The 19,812-nt window shown below is 33.5% G+C and overlaps 1 protein-coding gene across 5 annotated transcripts in view; it reads left to right on the forward strand.

Annotated features, from left to right (window-relative positions):
• Positions 1–19,812, forward strand: part of SMYD4 (SET and MYND domain containing 4) — a 44,013-nt gene that overhangs the window by 1,862 nt on the left and 22,339 nt on the right. For 3 of the 5 annotated variants that reach the window (XM_023530503.1, XM_011359871.2, XM_023530504.1), the window contains exons 3-5: positions 13,869–14,013; positions 17,448–17,537; positions 18,825–19,795. In XM_023530503.1, the coding sequence (XP_023386271.1) occupies positions 13,869–14,013; positions 17,448–17,537; positions 18,825–19,795 (1,206 nt within the window). Of the gene's footprint in view, positions 1–749; positions 890–13,868; positions 14,014–17,447; positions 17,538–18,824; positions 19,796–19,812 lie in introns of those variants that run through there. The other 2 variants (XM_023530502.1, XM_011359872.1) reach the window with 2 other exon arrangements.

Consider the following 19,812-nt stretch of genomic DNA (forward strand, 5'->3'; position numbering starts at 1 on the left):
GATGGATGCCAAGTGAAAGTAGGGATACTCCCCCCAAAATGAATAGCCTATACAAAAACTAAAGTGATGAATAATAGCCTGGCAAGCCAAGGATAGCTTTGCGTAGCTCACGATAGTAACATAGGAAGAAGCAAGACTTGAGCATTAGAAAAGAGCCAAAGGTCAAATAATGAAGAGTTTGTACTGGGTTTTCCTAAATGCTAGGAGGAGCATTGATGAATTTGAATCAGAGTACTGACATCTGTCTCAGTGTGGGGGGTAGATTAAGTTGGGGGGTGAGGCAGACTGAAAGCATGGAGACTAGTTATGACACTGGAAAGAATGCCAGACAAGGCATGGTGAGAGCTTGAACTAAAATTACCTGGAGATTGAAAGGAAAAACTGAACTATGTAAGGGATAGAAATATTTGTTGATAGTTGCTGGAGAGAGAAAGAAAAATCTGAGATGTCTCTCAGTTTCTGACTTGAGCAACTAGGGTAGGTAGAGGTCTAAGAGGACCAAGATGGTTGCTGTCAAATCCTCCAGCATGGTGCCTGGAACAAAGCAGGCTTACAATGAATATTTCTGAATGAAAGGATGGTGAGTGAATTGGTGTGAGAGAATATAGAATCTTCCTCAACATGTAAACAACTATAGCAAAAGACCACAAGAATTGATTGTTGCTTCATGCTTGCTGGAATGAAATCTTGATTTTCTAAAATTATAGAGATCTGAATTTCTTATTTGCTTATTCATTTTGTAGATTTAAAGTGGCATGGATCTGCCTGTGGATGAGTGGAAATCATACCTACTTCAGAAGTGGTCTTTGCTCCCGAAGTCCATTCAGGTTTCAATTTCTACAGCAGAGACTTTGAGTGATATCTTTCTTCACTCCTCTTCGCTTCTTCAGTAAGTGAATGAAAGCTTTAGCAGGGAAATTTTGATTTGGAAAATGTTCCCTTTTGTCATTTGCTCTCAAATTATATCTCTTTGTGATGGAAAGATTAAATCGAGATTTTTATATTTTAGGGCATTCAGCAGTTTTTGCTGTTTCCAGTGTTTTCTAACCTACTATGATAGGAAAGATAGGGATGCTATTTTGCTTTTTCAGTGTCAATATTATGTTTCAATAATCAGTGGCTTGCTATAATCACTAGACTGTGAACTTTGCCATCACCCAAAGGTAGTAGATGAGATTTGTTAGCTGCACATAGAAATTCATAACCACTCAAATTTGGAAAGGACCTTAAAGGTCATATAGTATAACCCGGTATTTTTCAAACTCTCTTGACTACACTCTTCAGTAAGAAATATTTTACATCACAACCTGGTACATACACTCACACACACACATATATGTGTATATCTGAAACAAGAGTTTCCTACAACTTCATTCAGTGAATTTTTATTGATCACCTATTACATGCTACAGTCTCTAAAACTGATTAAAGATATCAACCCCAAAATTCCGGAAGCTCAACAAGTTCCAAACTGTGTAAACATAAATAAAGTCACATCTAGGCACAGCAGACTTGAACTGCCAAAAACTAAAGGGAAAAAAAAAAAAGAGGAAATCTTAAAAACAACCGATGAAAAAAGACACATTACCTTTATGGGAGTAAAAATAAGATTAATGACTGATTTCTTCAATGAAACTATGGAAGCCAGGAGACAATTAAATGACACATTTAAAGCGCTGAAAGGAAAACAAAGCAAACAAAGCAAACAAAACTTGCCAACCTAGAATTCTAAGCCTAATGAAAATACCTTGCAAAAGTAAATGCAAACTAAACCATTCAGAAGATATGACAACAGTGCTATAAAGGGGAAAATAGGTAAATGGAGTTAAATTGTTGTAAAGTTCTTGTATTGTTTGGGAAATGGTAAAAGTACTAACAAGATAGTAATAAATCAGGGATTCATTTTGTAACCTCTAGGATAACCACAAAAAAAATATATAAATTTATAATCAAGTCAGTTCTCTCCCTTTCACCATAAATTAGGCAGAATAATACATCCCAAGATGTCCATGTCCTAATCTCTGGAATTTGTGAATATGTTAGGTTACATAGAAAAGGGAAATTAATGTTACTGATCAGCCAATTTTAAGAGAGTAGCCTGGCTATACAGGTGAGCCCATTGTAATCGCAAGTCCTTAAAAGCAGAAAATAAAGAGACGAGTCAGAGGGAGATGTGACTATGGAAGATAGTCAGAGAGATGCAACATTGCTGGCTTTGAAGATAGAGAAAGCAATCCACAAGCCGAAGAATGTAGGCAGCCTCTAGAAACTGGAAAAGGCAAGGAAGCAGATTCTACCCTAGAACCTGAATGTATTCCAACCAATACCTTGATTTTAGCACATTCAGACCCATATCAGATTTCTGCCCTTCAAACTATAAGATAAATTTTTGTTTTAAGCCACTAATTTTGTGGTAATTTGTTACAGCAGCAACAAAAAATGAATGGACCCCCTTTACTTTCCTAATCTAAAGTACTATAAGTAACTAGACAATTAAAATAGCTTCTTGACTGATTTCCTATATCCAACCTTGCCTACTTTCAAACTATTTTCTATACCACAACAGGAATCATTTTTAAAAACACAAATAAGATATATTAATCTCACTTGAAACCTTTCAGGAATTTCTTTTGCTCTTACAATAAAGACTAAAATTCTTACTGCCTATTTCTCTGGCCTCCTCTTTCACCACACTCCCTTTTCAAACATGTTGGCCTTCTTTCAGTTCTTGATATGCATTATGCCTTTTTGTGCCACATGGCCTTCACTTATTATATTTCTATTGCCTGAAATGCTTTTCTTAGCTCCTCTCTACTCCACCATACTCTGAGAACTAATTCTGCTCATTCTTCAGGATTACACAAATCTTTCCTCAGGAAAGACTTCCCTGAATCCTAGCTAGGTCATCTTCATTTTCTTATATAACACTGTATACCTTCCTTTTTTATATTTGTGTAATTATTTGATTAATGTCAGTCTTCACTACTAGTCTATAAGCTCCATGATCTTGTCTGTATTCGTCTTTCTGTAGATAAGAACAGTGCAGTGTTAAAAAACAGGTACTCAGTAAATACTTATTGAATGACAGTTTGGTAACGTGTATAAAGCTCTTAGTTCAGAAACTGGCACATGTTAATGTTCAATATAACACAAATGAGAGCCTTATCTATATACAGATACATAAACACATATGTTTCAGGTTCAAAGTTGACATTTTATCTGCATACCAGAAACTACCATGGTGTCTTTCTAGTTCTTTTTATATATTCTCATTCATTTGTAGATAAATATGCACACCTTTTTTTATTCTCACTTTTTGTTCTGTGAGGTTTTTCCAACATCACACCTTAATTTTTTTAGCAACCACATGATATTGCTAGTGTAATGTGCCATAATTTAGTTATTCTTTTCCATATTAATGGGCAGTTACACTATTTCTAGGTTGGATTTTTCTTTTTTTACTATTACAAACAATGCTGCAGTGACAATTTTTATGTTTTTGTATATTTAGAACTTAAGATAGGTTCTTACAAGAGGGATTGTTGCATCAATGGTTACGAGCATTTTAAATTGAATAAATTTGTCTTCCAAAAAGGCTTTACCAGTCTACCATAAACAGTATGCCTTTATCCTCACCAACATTAGAAAATTATTTTCCTATATCCTCACCAACATTAGAAAGCAACCGTCTCTAATTTTGCCAACCATAGGACAAAATAATCTCATTTAATTTGCATTTTCTGATTACTAGTGAAGTAATGCACTATTTCTGATGTTCTAGCCCATTTATATTTTTTCTGTGAATTGTTCATTTGTATCATTTGCCCATTTTTCTAGTGGGTTGTCTGTCTTTTATTAATTTATTGGAGATCTTTTTAAATCTGGCTGTGTAATTCTTTGCTATATATGTTACTAATTTTTATCTTAGTCTATTATTATCTTTTTTTACTTGACTTATGGTGTCTTGCATTGTATAAAAATTGTGTGTATATGTTTTAACTTTTATACAGCCATGTCTATCATTTTCTTTTATGGCTTCTGGATTATGTGTCTTACTTAGGATTGTCTACTCCAAGATTATAAAAATATTCTTTATTTTCTTCTAACATTTTTTGTACTTTTGCAATTTCATTTTAGCTCTCTCATCCACCTGGAACCTATTTTTGTGTATGATGTGAGGGAGTATTCTGATTTTTTTTCAGATAATTTTTCCATAGCATTTATCAAATAGTTCATCCTTTCCCCAGTGCTTCAAAATGCTACATTTATTAAAAATTAAGTTCCTACTTATCCATAAATTTGTTTCTAGACTCTATTTCTATGCCAAAACCAAAAGGTTTTAATTAGTGACTTTATAGCGTATTAGAATTCTGTCACTTTCAAGCAACAGAAATCTGGCTCAAATTGGGAAATTTATAGACTATAAAACTAGGATATCCAAAGACAGATCTATTTTCAAACAGAGTTGTATCCAGGGGCTCAGATGATGTCATCAGATTCTTTGTTATCTCTTCATGGGTCAGACAGACTCTTTCCACCCAATGGACACTATAACTATTGGTAACCCTGGGTACATCCTGATAACTTCATAACCACAAGGAAAGAGGGCATCTTTCTTGAGAGTTTTGGCTGAAAGGATCTGGGTTGGATCCTGATCAATCTAACTTTGATTACCTGAGCATCCCTTCAACCAAAGGGGTGGGGTAGGGCTCCTCTGATTGGCCAGGCCTGTATCACATGCCCAGTCCTTTTACGAAACTGAAGTCAACCCTACTTCAACCACAAGGAATGATTTCTCCTCTGAGATTTCATTACCAGACATACTGAAAAGGAGCAGTCAAAAGCAAGAAAGTCTAGTACAAATGTGGCTTTGATATCTGGTAAACCGGGTTCCCACACACACATACTTTTTCAAGATTTTCAAGTCTATTATTCTTTTTCAAGATTTTCAAGACTATCTTGGCTATTTTGTATACATTTTCCCCATGTGAACTTGAGAATCGACTGTCAAGTTCCATAAAAATGTTGCTGGGTTTTTGATTGGGGTTGTGTTGGATTTATAGATTCATTTAGGGAGACTTGACATGGTTACAAAATATTAAATTTCCTCATAATTTCCAAGTAAATAGTATGTCTTGCCATTTGTTTAGGGGTTTTTTATGCCCTTAAGTAAAATTTTATTGTTTTCTTTATGTAGATCTTGAACATTTCCTCTTAGATTTATTCTTACTTATCTAAGATTTTTGTTGTTATTGTCAATAAGACTCCCCCTCTCCCCCCAGTTACATTCTCTGATGATTGGTGGTGTAAATAAAGGCCAGGAATTTTAAATCATATTATCATTTGGGTCACCTAACTGTACATTCACATTATTTCTTCCTTTTTAGGTCAGTCTACTTAGAATTTTTAGGTAAATGGCTATATTTGCAAATAGTAATCCTCCTTTCCAATATTTGTATTTCTTATTTTACTTTTTAATTATCATAGCATTAGTAAAAGCCATTTTGACTAGTAAAATGTTGACTAGTAAAAGCCATTTAGAACATTTGCCATGGGTTTAATAGTACATACCTTTTTCAGTTTAAGGAAATTGTCCTATATCCTATCATAAATAGATGTTCAATTTTATCAACACTCTTTTGAGATATTTTGGGAGGAACGATCATTTTCTTTTTCTCCTTTAATCTGTTAATGTAGGGTTTACATCACTAGATTTACTGAAGTTGAACTGTTTTAGAGATAAACTATTTGGTTATCATCTATCATTCTTTTAACACATAGCCAGATTCAATTTGCTAATGTTATTTTTAGAATTTTTACATCTATGTTCATAAATCATATTAGCCTACATGTTCTTTTTTGTGCTCTATTTGTCAACTCTTGGTATCACAGTTATGGTAGCCTCATAGCATAAATTTGAGAGCATCCCATCTTTCTCTCTGCTCTGAAATAGTTTATATAATGTAGGGATTATTTAGTTCCTAAAAGCTGGTAGAAAAATCCTGTAAACCTGTGTAGACCTGGTGCCTTATTAAGTAGAAAGATTTTCCATTTCTATCAGAATAACATGCATATAATGTAAGAAGTCAAATAGTACTTCAAAGCCTATAAAGAAAAACAACAACCCTCTGTCTCACTCTTCTTCATTTCTATTCTCCAGAGGCTATTTTAAATTATTTTAACTGTTTCTTCAGGCATTTAGTTTCATAGTACTAAATAGTATGCCAATACTGTTGTTTCTTGAATTTTTAGTTTTAGATGTCAAATTTAGCTCTCTTACTCTGAACTCACATGTATGTATATACTTGATTTTCCTCTCATTCTCCCATTATAACTGTATTATAATTTATAATATAACATAACCAATAGAACATGATATTGGTTAAACCAATATTCAATACATACATCATATGTGTATGTAAATATTACATGAACCATGAAGTATACTTCGAATTACATTTCCTTTCTTGTACAAATCTTATTTCCTCTGGAGTTAATAACTGCCTTCATTTTATTCTGTGTATCTTCAGACTACTTAAGAACAAGTTAGAGGGATGGCAAAAAAAATTTAGCTCTAAAGAGCTGTTTTTAAGGCTATTCAATCATAATCTAAAGTGACCAAAAAAGATTCAAACTTCTAATCTCCATGTGCATGCCAATTAAATAAAAATATGAATTGAGCCTTTAAAACTTAAAGCCAGGCATATACTTTTCTTTCTTACCATTTATAGTCTTTGAGGACTGTTTTACCAAATTTGATGCCTTTCATCAATATTAAAGACCTTTTGAGACAAATGACTTCACTCCAATTGATAATCTACAATGTGGTAGGGAATCCTTAACAGACTCATTATCCACACTCATTGCCTTATAGTTTGTTTTGATTTTGTACTGATTCAGCTGGAATATCTTATGGTGCCAGAAAGAAAGGAAGTGCTCAAAGACTAATAGATTGATGTGAAAAAGAACATAGGAACCAGTCTGCAGAGGTTCCTACTGGACAATTTGAGCATCAAAAAATGTAATGATGTAATGGTTTATAACAATGAATTTTTTAAAAGTCCATGGTGATACTCAAATAAATACATAAATAAGTAAAAGAAGGAAAGGAGGAAACACTTATCTTTATAGAAGAAATGTCAATTAATAAATTTGTAATGATAGAATTAGAAAACCACTATGTTATAACCCTCAGTGTAATAACTGACTCTAGCAATGATTGTCAATGAATGCTAAAACCATTAGAAGAAAAATCATTGAGAATCAGGTTATTCACGTGGTCTCAAAGTATGGCCCCATAGATTACTTATTAAGTACAATGGGAAAGGTATCTTTATATTGCAGAGATCCAATTGTCACTACTTTAACCAAGTGATCAGACTTAGCATCACATATAGTGAAAACTACTTAACATACGTGTCTCCTGATTTGAAACAAGATGTATACAGATTTAACTATGTACTTATAGTCTTGACAAAAATTATTTAATGTGAATCTAATTATGAGGAAGCAATGAAATAAAACCAGAATGTGGAACATTTTCCTGGCCTTGAGTCTTCAAAAAATTATTCATGAAAAACAAAAAAGGTATGGGACTATCTCAAAAGAGACTAAAGAGAAATAACAAATTCAGTTAAAAAGAAAAAAAGATGTAAAAGACATTTTAGGAATAATGGAAAATTTAAATGGTATTTGATTTAGCATCAATTTTTTAAGTGTCATAATGATATTATGATATCAGGATATAGGGGAATGTTCTTATTCTTAGCAGGTGAACTTCCATGATGTCTGCACTTACTTTCAAATGCTTTAGGGGAAAAATGTGTATATATGAATGTGTGTGAGTTATTAAGCTGTTGTTTCTCAGCTCCAATCTTCTGTACTCTTTGCTGGGGCTGGGACTTTCTGCTTTGCCAGTTGACTACATGAGAGGCTTTTGCCTCTCTATAATTCTAAAGAGAGAAGGCAAGCCTGAAGAAGAAGGAACTTGCTCCTTTCTGTCTGCTTCCTAATTAGAATCTACGTGCTAAAGAACAAATTTGGACCTTTATCTTATACCATCTACAAAAATTAACTCAAAATGGCTCAAAGATTTAAGAGTTAAAACTATAAAACTCTTAGAAGAAAACATAAGGCAAAAGCTTTTGATATTGGCTTTGGCAACAATTTCTTGGATATGATACCAAGGGCACAGGCAACAAAAGATAAAATAGACAAATTGGACTTCATGAAAATTAAAACATTTTAAGCATCAAATGACAATATTAACAGAGTGAAAAGCAATCCATAGAATGGGAAAAATATTAGCAAATCATATCCGATAAGGGATTAATAGCCAGACTATACAGAGAACACCTAAGAGTCAACAACAACAAAAACTCAATTAAAAAATGAGCAAAGGACTTAAGTAGACATTTTTTCCAAAGAAGAGATATAAATGGCCATTACATGAAAAGATGTCCTTAACATCACTAATCATTAGGGAAATACAAATCAAAATGATAGTAAGATACCACCTCACATTCATTAGGGTGGCTACTATCAAAACAAACCCCCAACACTTTAACAAGTGTTGATGAGTATGGGGAAATTGGAGCCCTTGTACACTGTTGTTTGGGATGTAAAATGATACAGCCATTATTGAAAACAATGTGGCGGTTACTCAAAAAATTAAAAATAGAATTAGTATGTGATCCAGCAATCCCACTTCTAGGTTTATACCCAAAAGAATTGAAAATGAGACTTGAACAGATATTTGTACACCAATGTTCATGGCAATATTATTCACAATAGCCAAAATGAAAACAACCTAAATGTCCATTGACAGATGAATGGGTAAACAAAATGTGGCATATACATAGAATAGATTATATTTCAGCTATAAAAAAGAATGAAATTCTGGTACATGCTACAATATGGATGAACCTTAAGGACATTATGCTAAGTGATATAAGCCAGACATAAAAGGACATACATTGTATGATTTCATTTATTTGAAGTACCTAGAATAAATAAATTCATGGACACGGAAAGTAGAATAGAGATTACAGGGGCTGCAGAGAGTAAAGACTGGAGAGTTATCATTTAATGAGCTTATACTAGTTTGGGATGGTGAAAAAGTTCCAGAATTAGATGCCCATCTTTCTCTCTGCTCTGAAATAGTTTATATAATGTAGGGATTATTTAGTTCCTAAAAGCTGGTAGAAAAATCCTGTAAACCTGTGTAGACCTGGTGCCTTATTAAGTAGAAAGATTTTCCATTTCTATCAGAATAACATGCATATAATGTAAGAAGTCAAATAGTACTTCAAAGCCTATAAAGAAAAACAACAACCCTCTGTCTCACTCTTCTTCATTTCTATTCTCCAGAGGCTATTTTAAATTATTTTAACTGTTTCTTCAGGCATTTAGTTTCATAGTACTAAATAGTATGCTAATACTGTTGTTTCTTGAATTTTTAGTTTTAGATGTCAAATTTAGCTCTCTTACCCTGAACTCACATGTATGTATATACTTGATTTTCCTCTCATTCTCCCGTTATAACTGTATTATAATTTATAAAAAACATAACCAATAGAACATGATATTGGTTAAACCAATATTCAATACATACATCATATGTGTATGTAAATATTACATGAACCATGAAGTATACTTCGAATTACATTTCCTTTCTTGTACAAATCTTATTTCCTCTGGAGTTAATAACTGCCTTCATTTTATTCTGTGTATCTTCAGACTACTTAAGAACAAGTTAGAGGGATGGCAAAAAAAATTTAGCTCTAAAGAGCTGTTTTTAAGGCTATTCAATCATAATCTAAAGTGACCAAAAAAGATTCAAACTTCTAATCTCCATGTGCATGCCAATTAAATAAAAATATGAATTGAGCCTTTAAAACTTAAAGCCAGGCATATACTTTTTCTTTCTTACCATTTATAGTCTTTGAGGAATGTTTTACCAAATTTGATGCCTTTCATCAATATTAAAGACCTTTTGAGACAAATGACTTCACTCCAATTGATAATCTACAATGTGGTAGGGAATCCTTAACAGACTCATTATCCACACTCATTGCCTTATAGTTTGTTTTGATTTTGTACTGATTCAGCTGGAATATCTTATGGTGCCAGAAAGAAAGGAAGTGCTCAAAGACTAATAGATTGATGTGAAAAAGAACATAGGAACCAGTCTGCAGAGGTTCCTACTGGACAATTTGAGCATCAAAAAATGTAATGATGTAATGGTTTATAACAATGAATTTTTTAAAAGTCCATGGTGATACTCAAATAAATACATAAATAAGTAAAAGAAGGAAAGGAGGAAACACTTATCTTTATAGAAGAAATGTCAATTAATAAATTTGTAATGATAGAATTAGAAAACCACTATGTTATAACCCTCAGTGTAATAACTGACTCTAGCAATGATTGTCAATGAATGCTAAAACCATTAGAAGAAAAATCATTGAGAATCAGGTTATTCACGTGGTCTCAAAGTATGGCCCCATAGATTACTTATTAAGTACAATGGGAAAGGTATCTTTATATTGCAGAGATCCAATAGTCACTACTTTAACCAAGTGATCAGACTTAGCATCACATATAGTGAAAACTACTTAACATACGTGTCTCCTGATTTGAAACAAGATGTATACAGATTTAACTATGTACTTATAGTCTTGACAAAAATTATTTAATGTGAATCTAATTATGAGGAAGCAATGAAATAAAACCAGAATGTGGAACATTTTCCTGGCCTTGAGTCTTCAAAAAATTATTCATGAAAAACAAAAAAGGTATGAGACTATCTCAAAAGAGACTAAAGAGAAATAACAAATTCAGTTAAAAAGAAAAAAAGATATAAAAGACATTTTAGGAATAATGGAAAAATTTAAATGGTATTTGATTTAGCATCAATTTTTTAAGTGTCATAATGATATTATGATATCAGGATATAGGGGAATGTTCTTATTCTTAGCAGGTGAACTTCCATGATGTCTGCACTTACTTTCAAATGCTTTAGGGGAAAAATGTGTATATATGAATGTGTGTGAGTTATTAAGCTGTTGTTTCTCAGCTCCAATCTTCTGTACTCTTTGCTAGGGCTGGGACTTTCTGCTTTGCCAGTTGACTACATGAGAGGCTTTTGCCTCTCTACAATTCTAAAGAGAGAAGGCAAGCCTGAAGAAGAAGGAACTTGCTCCTTTCTGTCTGCTTCCTAATTAGAATCTACGTGCTAAAGAACAAATTTGGACCTTTATCTTATACCATCTACAAAAATTAACCCAAAATGGCTCAAAGACTTAAGAGTTAAAACTATAAAACTCTTAGAAGAAAACATAAAGCAAAAGCTTTTGATATTGGCTTTGGCAACAATTTCTTGGATATGATACCAAGGGCACAGGCAACAAAAGATAAAATAGACAAATTGGACTTCATGAAAATTAAAACATTTTAAGCATCAAATGACAATATTAACAGAGTGAAAAGCAATCCATAGAATGGGAAAAATATTAGCAAATCATATCTGATAAGGGATTAATAGCCAGACTATACAGAGAACACCTAAGAGTCAACAACAACAAAAACTCAATTAAAAAATGAGCAAAGGACTTAAGTAGACATTTTTTCCAAAGAAGAGATATAAATGGCCATTACATGAAAAGATGTCCTTAACATCACTAATCATTAGGGAAATACAAATCAAAATGATAGTAAGATACCACCTCACATTCATTAGGGTGGCTACTATCAAAACAAACCCCCAACACTTTAACAAGTGTTGATGAGTATGGGGAAATTGGAGCCCTTGTACACTGTTGTTTGGGATGTAAAATGATACAGCCATTATTGAAAACAATGTGGCGGTTACTCAAAAAATTAAAAATAGAATTAGTATGTGATCCAGCAATCCCACTTCTAGGTTTATACCCAAAAGAATTGAAAATGAGACTTGAACAGATATTTGTACACCAATGTTCATGGCAATATTATTCACAATAGCCAAAATGAAAACAACCTAAATGACCATTGACAGATGAATGGGTAAACAAAATGTGGCATATACATAGAATAGATTATACTTCAGCTATAAAAAAGAATGAAATTCTGGTACATGCTACAATATGGATGAACCTTAAGGACATTATGCTAAGTGATATAAGCCAGACATAAAAGGACATACATTGTATGATTTCATTTATTTGAAGTACCTAGAATAAATAAATTCATGGACACGGAAAATAGAATAGAGATTACAGGGGCTGCAGAGAGTAAAGACTGGAGAGTTACCATTTAATGAGCTTATACTAGTTTGGGATGGTGAAAAAGTTCCAGAAATAGATGTAGTAATGATTGCACAATATTGTGTATGTACTTAATGCCACTGAACTGTATGCTTAAAAATGGTTAAAATGATAAATTTTGTATATTTTACCACAATAAAATTAATTAGAAAAATTGTTTCATCTCACTTCCTCAAATTTTTTATCATAACATTCAAGAAAATTTGAAATATTAAAAAGAACATCTCTTTGCTTTTCAAAACTTAAAATTAATTACTGAGTTAAATTTGGTACTCAAAGAAAAGAATGAATAATTGCAGCTTGGGTCTTAATTACATACTAATTATAACAATTAAAAAACATTGAGTTTATCATCATTTTGGATTAAGATTAAAGAATACCCATTGTCAGGCAATGGGTATTCTTTAGGCTGTTACTACTATTCACCCTAACCTTTTTGTTTGAATGGGATTTTCAGGTTTCATTTAATTTAAAACAACACAAAAACAAGCAACAACAAACAGATTCTGTGGTAAACCATATATACATGAGAATATGTGCATATAATATTTTCTGGACTGGGACAAATTTAAGACAGGCATTCACACCCTTTGAATTGGATAAAAACTTTCCTAATTTTTTTTATTATTTTGATATTTTTCTATATTTTATTTAAATATCAATAAAATCATTTGATATTAACTTATTATACATAACAAATATAATGTTTTATGAAATTCCAATATATACATACACAGGTGCATCATACTGAATCACAATGTAAAAGATACTTCTTATTGTGGGTCTTTGTAAACAACAATTTTAAAAATGCTTTCTAAACATTCTGCAGTTTTGATTTTCATTCCTCTTTGACTCAAGAATTGCTTAAGAGAATTTTTAGTTTCCATGCTATTCATATTTTGCTTCATTGTATTGTAGTCAGAGAGTATAGTCTAGGTTATTCTATACTATTTCTCCTTACTGGAAAAAAGATGTATTCTCTATTGCCAGTTTGTGTATGTTTGTGTATTTATATATTAGATCAACCTTATTAATTATATAGAGCATTTGCATACAGTACTTTTTTAAAATTTTCAGGCTGAAATAATTTCAGATTTACTTGCAAAAACAGCACAAAGAATAGCTGTGTAATATCCTTTCAGATTCCCTAAATGTTAACATTTCACTACATTTACTTTATGATTCATCCCCCATCTCCCTCTCCTCTGGCAGACATTCAGCTCAGGTATTTTCAACACAGTTTAAGTGGAGAAGATGCCCTGGTGCAAAGACTCCATGTCATTCTTCACAAGCTTCCATATATGATGAGAAATGGGTCATTAGCCAGTAATTATGAGGTAAAGAATAAAAAATTAACACTCTGTTCTCTAAATAGAAATTCCAGTCCCTATGTCTCTGAGACCACAAGATTCCCCACCCGCCGTCCGCCACCAATCATATTACATAATACATAGAACCTCATGTGTCCCAGTGTTTTGCGGGCAGTCACTCCTGTTACAAGTGCAATGGTTAGGAGCTTTCCTTGAAATAACAAATTTGTGCTTTTTTTGTTTCTTCATGAAGATCTGAGGATGAGATGTTTTTAAAAAGGCTTTCTAGGGGTTACCTTGTGGAAAAGGACCCCAATGCTCCCCTTTTCTACAGAGAAGAAGGAAACAAAAAATTTCAGGAGAAGGATTATATGGGAGCCACAGTGCTGTATTCTAAGGTAAGTCACCCCCAGCTCAGCAGGAGGGGCTATTTCAACAATTTAACAATGCGTATTTCTTTAAAAGATAGAGCCTTATTGCTGAATTGTGTAGCCAGTGATAGCTATGTCTATAATTTATGGATTGAATTTGAAAAAGAAAACTTGGCAGAATTCTTCTGTTATATTTTGAAACCAAGGGTAGTTTGTATTATGTGTCCTGAATTGCATCAAGAAACTTCTATTCCAGTATTCTTTCAGCCATCTTGTAGCAATAGACTTATTGAGCCCCTTTCCCTGCCTTGCTCGTGTCTGTCAGCCCTCGTTGAATTGTGTGCCATTTTTGTCTGAATGACTGATGAGGCTATTAGTTTGATAGTTCCAATTTAGAGAGCAGCTAGGTTTTGGGTTAGCCACGATGATAGCTACAACCAGTATGATTTAGATTAAGTTAGAAAGGAAAGTTAGATCAGTTGCCACAGCCCAGTTGAACTCCATTTTGAAGGTTATCAACGAATATTTAAAACTATGCTAACCATCAATGAGCTAGATTTTGAGGAATAGTGGCTATTGCTCCTGTTGTCTTGCTTCCATAGTAGGAACTGGAACAAGATCCCTGAGAGCCTTTTTTCTTTAACTTTTTATAGATAAATATGGGCTTAAAGCAAGATAAATATGGGCTTATTGCTCCCCTGCACTGAGTCTATGATCTTGTATACTGAAAGAATAAATGTAAATTTGAAAGTGGACCCCTACTCTGAATCTTTAACAGGCCTATGCTGAAAGTTTGGAATTAGTTTTCCAAAAACTATCAGACCTACAACAGCAGCTTCTGTAATTGATAAAAGCCCTGCTTTGTAATGTTATAACAAAGTATTTAGTTGAATAATGTAAGCATTAGGGAGTACTGAAGAATTAAAATCCATTAGATGTAATGATCCACTGATAAATGGCTTAATAGTTCTTTTTCAGAGCTAATTTCTTCCACTCTATGCCTGTGCATTACAAATGTAATCACATGAGGAGTTGCTCAAGGAAAACATGTAAAATAAAAAGTGAAATCAGACAAAAAAAATTAAGGTTTGCTCTAGATGTAAAGAGAGATGAGCCTATTTCATGAAGCTACTATTTTGGTGATTATGGTACTTTGCAATTTTCTATAAATCTACTGTTTCTTTTTAAAAATAATATTTGTTGGTTTTGTCTGATTGCAAATGTAATATATGTTTACTTGGAAAATATAGAGAAGCATAGAGTTAAAAAAAAATCTCAACCAATGATAGGTACTGTTAACATTTTTGCTTATATCCATCCAGCCACTTTTTCCTCTGAAAATATGTTTTTCTTTTACAAAATTGGGATAACGGTGTATTTACTGTTTTATAACCTGCTTTTTTCCCTCAACAATTTATTGTGACCATTTTCTCATGTTATTAAATTTTCCACTAGAACATGATTTTTTACAGCTGGCTTAGTGTTCCATAACAGAAACCTATACTTGATTTAACATGTAATGTTGGCAGATTATTTTGTATCATAAAGCTGCAAGGAGCATTTTTCTATGTAAATATTTGTACACATCTGTTATTTCTTTAGGATTAAATTCCTAGAAGAGCAATTGCTGGATCAATTGAATGTACTTTTTTAAAGCCTTCGGTACTCCAGGAAAGAACTAGTTAACATCTCTTCTAGCAAAATATAGGCATGTTCATTCCTCTATATCCTAAGCAATACTGGTTATTATAGTTCTATTATTATTATTTTACCTATTTATTTTTGAATAAGAAATGTGTTTATATAGTTAGAATTCAAAAGGTGCAAGAGTATACAGTGTATTCTACTTCCTCTGTCCCCAAGCCACCTAGTTTCCTGTACCCAGAAGCTATCACTATTAAATGTATCTTTCCAGAGGTACTTTGCCATTTATAAATAAATACAAATAATCTCCCACTCCTGTACACACATACTTTTTTATATAAATAACAATGTATGCACATTCTAGCACTGCACTTTTTTCCCTTAATATCTTTAAATTATTCTTACATGAGTACATAAAGTGTTTCCTCATTCTTTTTTTATGACTACATGGTTTTCTGTTATATGGATATAATAGTAATTTATTTAATTAGTGTCCTATAGACCAGTATTTAAGTTGTTTCCTATCTTTTGTTATTTCAAACAATTCTGTGATGAGAAACTGCACGTATGTTATTTTGTACATATCTATAAGATAAATAATTATATCTGTAGGATAAATTCCTAGAAGAGGTATTGCTGGGTCAATGGAGATATAGATATATACAAATATGTTAAAAGAAATATGTATATTGCTAAATTGCTCTCCATAATTAGGAGACCGATTTACACTCCTACCAGCAACATATGAGAATACCCACTATTCTACTCCTTTGCCACCTCAGTGTGGAATCAATTTTATTTTTCTTTGCCAAACTGACAGGTAAAAAATGGCAGTAGAGTTTTAATTTGCATTTTGCTGATTATGAATAAGGTTGACCATTTTTTCATATGTTTAAGAGCCATCTCTATTTCCCATTAGAACGGTTTATATTATTTGCTTATTTTCCTATTGAATTATTTGTTGTCATTGATCTGTAGGAACTATTCATAAAGTAAAGAAATGAGCCCTTTGCCTGTAATATGAGTTACAAATATTTTTTCCAATACAATGTTTGTCTTTTGATACTGCTTTTATTAGTTTTTGCTGTAAAGAAATTTTTTATTTTTATGTGCTCAAATTTATTAGCCTTTTATGACTTCTGGGTTTTGTATCATAACTAGGAAGTTATTCCTCACTCCAACATCACTTTAGACTATTCCTATAGTTTCTTCTAGGGCTCTTATAGTTTATTTTACATTAAGATTCTGATCCATTTAGAATTCATCCTAATTAAAGTTTTATCATATATATTTTTTTCCTCAGTAGCTGCCTACTTGTCCTAATATTTTTATTAAATAATCTTCTTCGTTTCTCCAGTGATGTGAGATACCACCTTTATGATTATTAAGTTTTGCCAGTTTGGTGGTAGAAAAAGAGTAGGTCTTTTCTGCTTTCATTTTCATATATCTGGCTATCTGTATAGGAATTAACCATTTGTTTCCCATGTATCATTAGTGTTTTTTCTTTTGTGAATTTCTCTTTGTGCCACTCACTCTTTGTTATGTGCAGAATTGTGTTCCTCAGTTTTCATTTGCCTTTAGTATTGTTGTGGCTGAAGCTATGTCTGATGCTATCTTCAAAGTGCTTCGAATATTTATTTCCTCACTTGATCTTTGCAGCTTTGCTTTATGGTAGTTAAAAATGAAGCTGAAAGAGATGAAGCAGAAAGAGATCCAGTAACATTACCAATTTTATACAGTCTTTAGTAGTAGGGCTCCTATTATCTGTAAAGATGCTAATTTCCATTTATACCTTTAACTGGTTTGTTGTTTTGCAGGGAGTATCACATTCAAGGCCTAACACTGAGGACATTTCATTGTGTTACGCCAATCGCTCTGCAGCCCTCTTCCACTTGGGTCAGTATGAAGTGAGTATCAGGATGCCTGATGCCTGATCAAAGAGGATCTGTAGGGCGTTCACTGGAGGACTAGGCCTTCATCTCTGCTTCTACCTTAGAACAGTAAAATTGGGCCATGCTGCAGTCGGTTGAATTGGAAACAGATTGTGTCCTCTCAAACTTGTCCTTTCTCCTGATTCATGTTACCTGTCAGAGGTGATTATGTGGGGTAGTGTTGGTTGACAAGAGAGTCATGGCACATTCCACAGGGCAATGGATTATATCTAATAGGTTAGTAGTTCTCAGTGTTGAGATCAGCTGTGAGTGAGATAAGTTGCTAATAATACTTCAGGTTCGAAGTGTTTGCAAACTATTTACTGGTTTGAGTTTTTTGTTTTAATAAGTAGAGCATGTTCAAGATTATCCCTACAATAATATAGATCACCCTCAATATGCATTTTGAGTGGATAAGTGAAAGCTGCTCTGAAATGTCTGTGTGTGCCTACAAGGAAGTAGGCTTTGGATGAGTGGCTTTCTTCTTATTCCCTAATTGAGGTCTAAGAACAAGCTCTAAAATGCCATTTTGATACATCTATTTCAGAATTCCACAGAAATTTAAATTATGCCCTAGAATTAAGAACTATTTGAATAGTCACAAATTCACACTTAAATTGCCCTTTGGACTAAAAAAGAAGAGCAAGAATCTAACTCTAAGCAAGAAAGTCCTGGACTACTGAAGACGGTGATTAGAAGAACTTGTAAACATTTAACCCTTTATAACTTCCCTGCATTGGTTATTTCTGTTTCCCTTCTTATAATAATGTTGCTATATATTGAGCACATATAATGTTCCAGGCACATTTACATCTATTTAGATATATTACCTTATTTTCATCCTTATTTCAATGCTGCGAAGTATTATTATCTCTGCTTTCTGGTGAGAAAACTAAGACACTGAGAAATTAAGTTACTCGCACAAGGTCATATAGCTAGTAAGAGGCAAAGTCAGTATTGGAATGCAAGTCTATTTGGCTTCAAAGACTGCCCTCTTATTCACCATATTACAGTTCTTCTCTCTATAAGACTTTTCTCCTTAAAAACATATTTGATAAGCTAGTTAAACATAATCTCTTTAGCATGGATTTCTAATCACTCAAAAGAGCACATGGTAGAATAAGATTTAAAGAAATAAGCACATGATTGTAGTTGCTCCATTTTTAATAATCCTTAACTTTCCTGTAGATTTTTTTTAAGACCTTAGTAGATACTGAAGAGTAGGGACCAAGGATCATTTTGGAATTTCCTTTCTGTTTTCAGACATGTCTTCAAGACATCATCAGAGCACAGACGCATGGATATCCAGAAAGACTGCAACCCAAGATGATGTTACGTAAGGCAGAGTGTCTGGTGACTCTGGGGAGACTGCAGGAAGCAGGCCAGACCATCAGTGATCTTGAAAGTAACCTAGCAGCTTCCCAGTTTAAAATTATACAGAGAACACTCTGTCACCTAAAAATGAAGGTACGAGAAAAGGAGACTCTCACAGAAACCTCCCCAGCAGCTCCAACCAAAGCCTTTGAGAATATGGACCTAAGGGAAAAGAATGAACAAATTTCCAGTGCAACATCTTCTGTCAGCTTATGCATAGACCCGTTAAAAGGCCGCTATCTGATTGCCACAAAAGATATTCTCCCAGGAGAGCTCCTTGTGAGGGAAGATGCTTTTGTGAGTGTCCTTAACCCTGGAGAAATGTCACCACTATGTTACGGCCTGGATGGCAAGTGGAATACCAGAGTTACCAATGGGGACCTCTATTGTCACCGATGTTTGAAGCACACTTTGGCCACAGTTCCCTGTGATGGATGCAGCTATGCCAAATATTGTAGCCAAGAGTGTATGCAGCAGGCCTGGGACCTCTACCATAGCATAGAGTGCTCTCTAGGTGGGCTGCTTCTCACACTGGGGGTCTTTTGCCACATTGCCCTGAGGTCGACTCTTTTAGCTAGATTTGAGGATGTTGGCAAAGTCATAAGGAGGCTTTGTGGTGATATTAGTAACAAGGACATCTGTTTACCTGAAAGCAAGAATCTGGTGCAAACATTCAGTTATGACCTGGAAGGGGAGAGTGAGAAAAATGACAAAACAGTTGAAACCCCAATTCCTGGATGTGATATTAATGGGAAGTATGAAAATAATTATAATGCTGTCTTCAACCTTTTGCCCCATACTGAAAACCATAGCCCAGAGCACAAATTCCTCTGTGCTCTAAGTGTTTCTGCACTGTGCAGGCAGCTGGAAGCAGCCA

The sequence above is a fragment of the Pteropus vampyrus genome, unplaced genomic scaffold (genome assembly GCF_000151845.1).
Source record: "Pteropus vampyrus isolate Shadow unplaced genomic scaffold, Pvam_2.0 Scaffold50, whole genome shotgun sequence".
Lineage (NCBI taxonomy): Eukaryota > Metazoa > Chordata > Mammalia > Chiroptera > Pteropodidae > Pteropus > Pteropus vampyrus.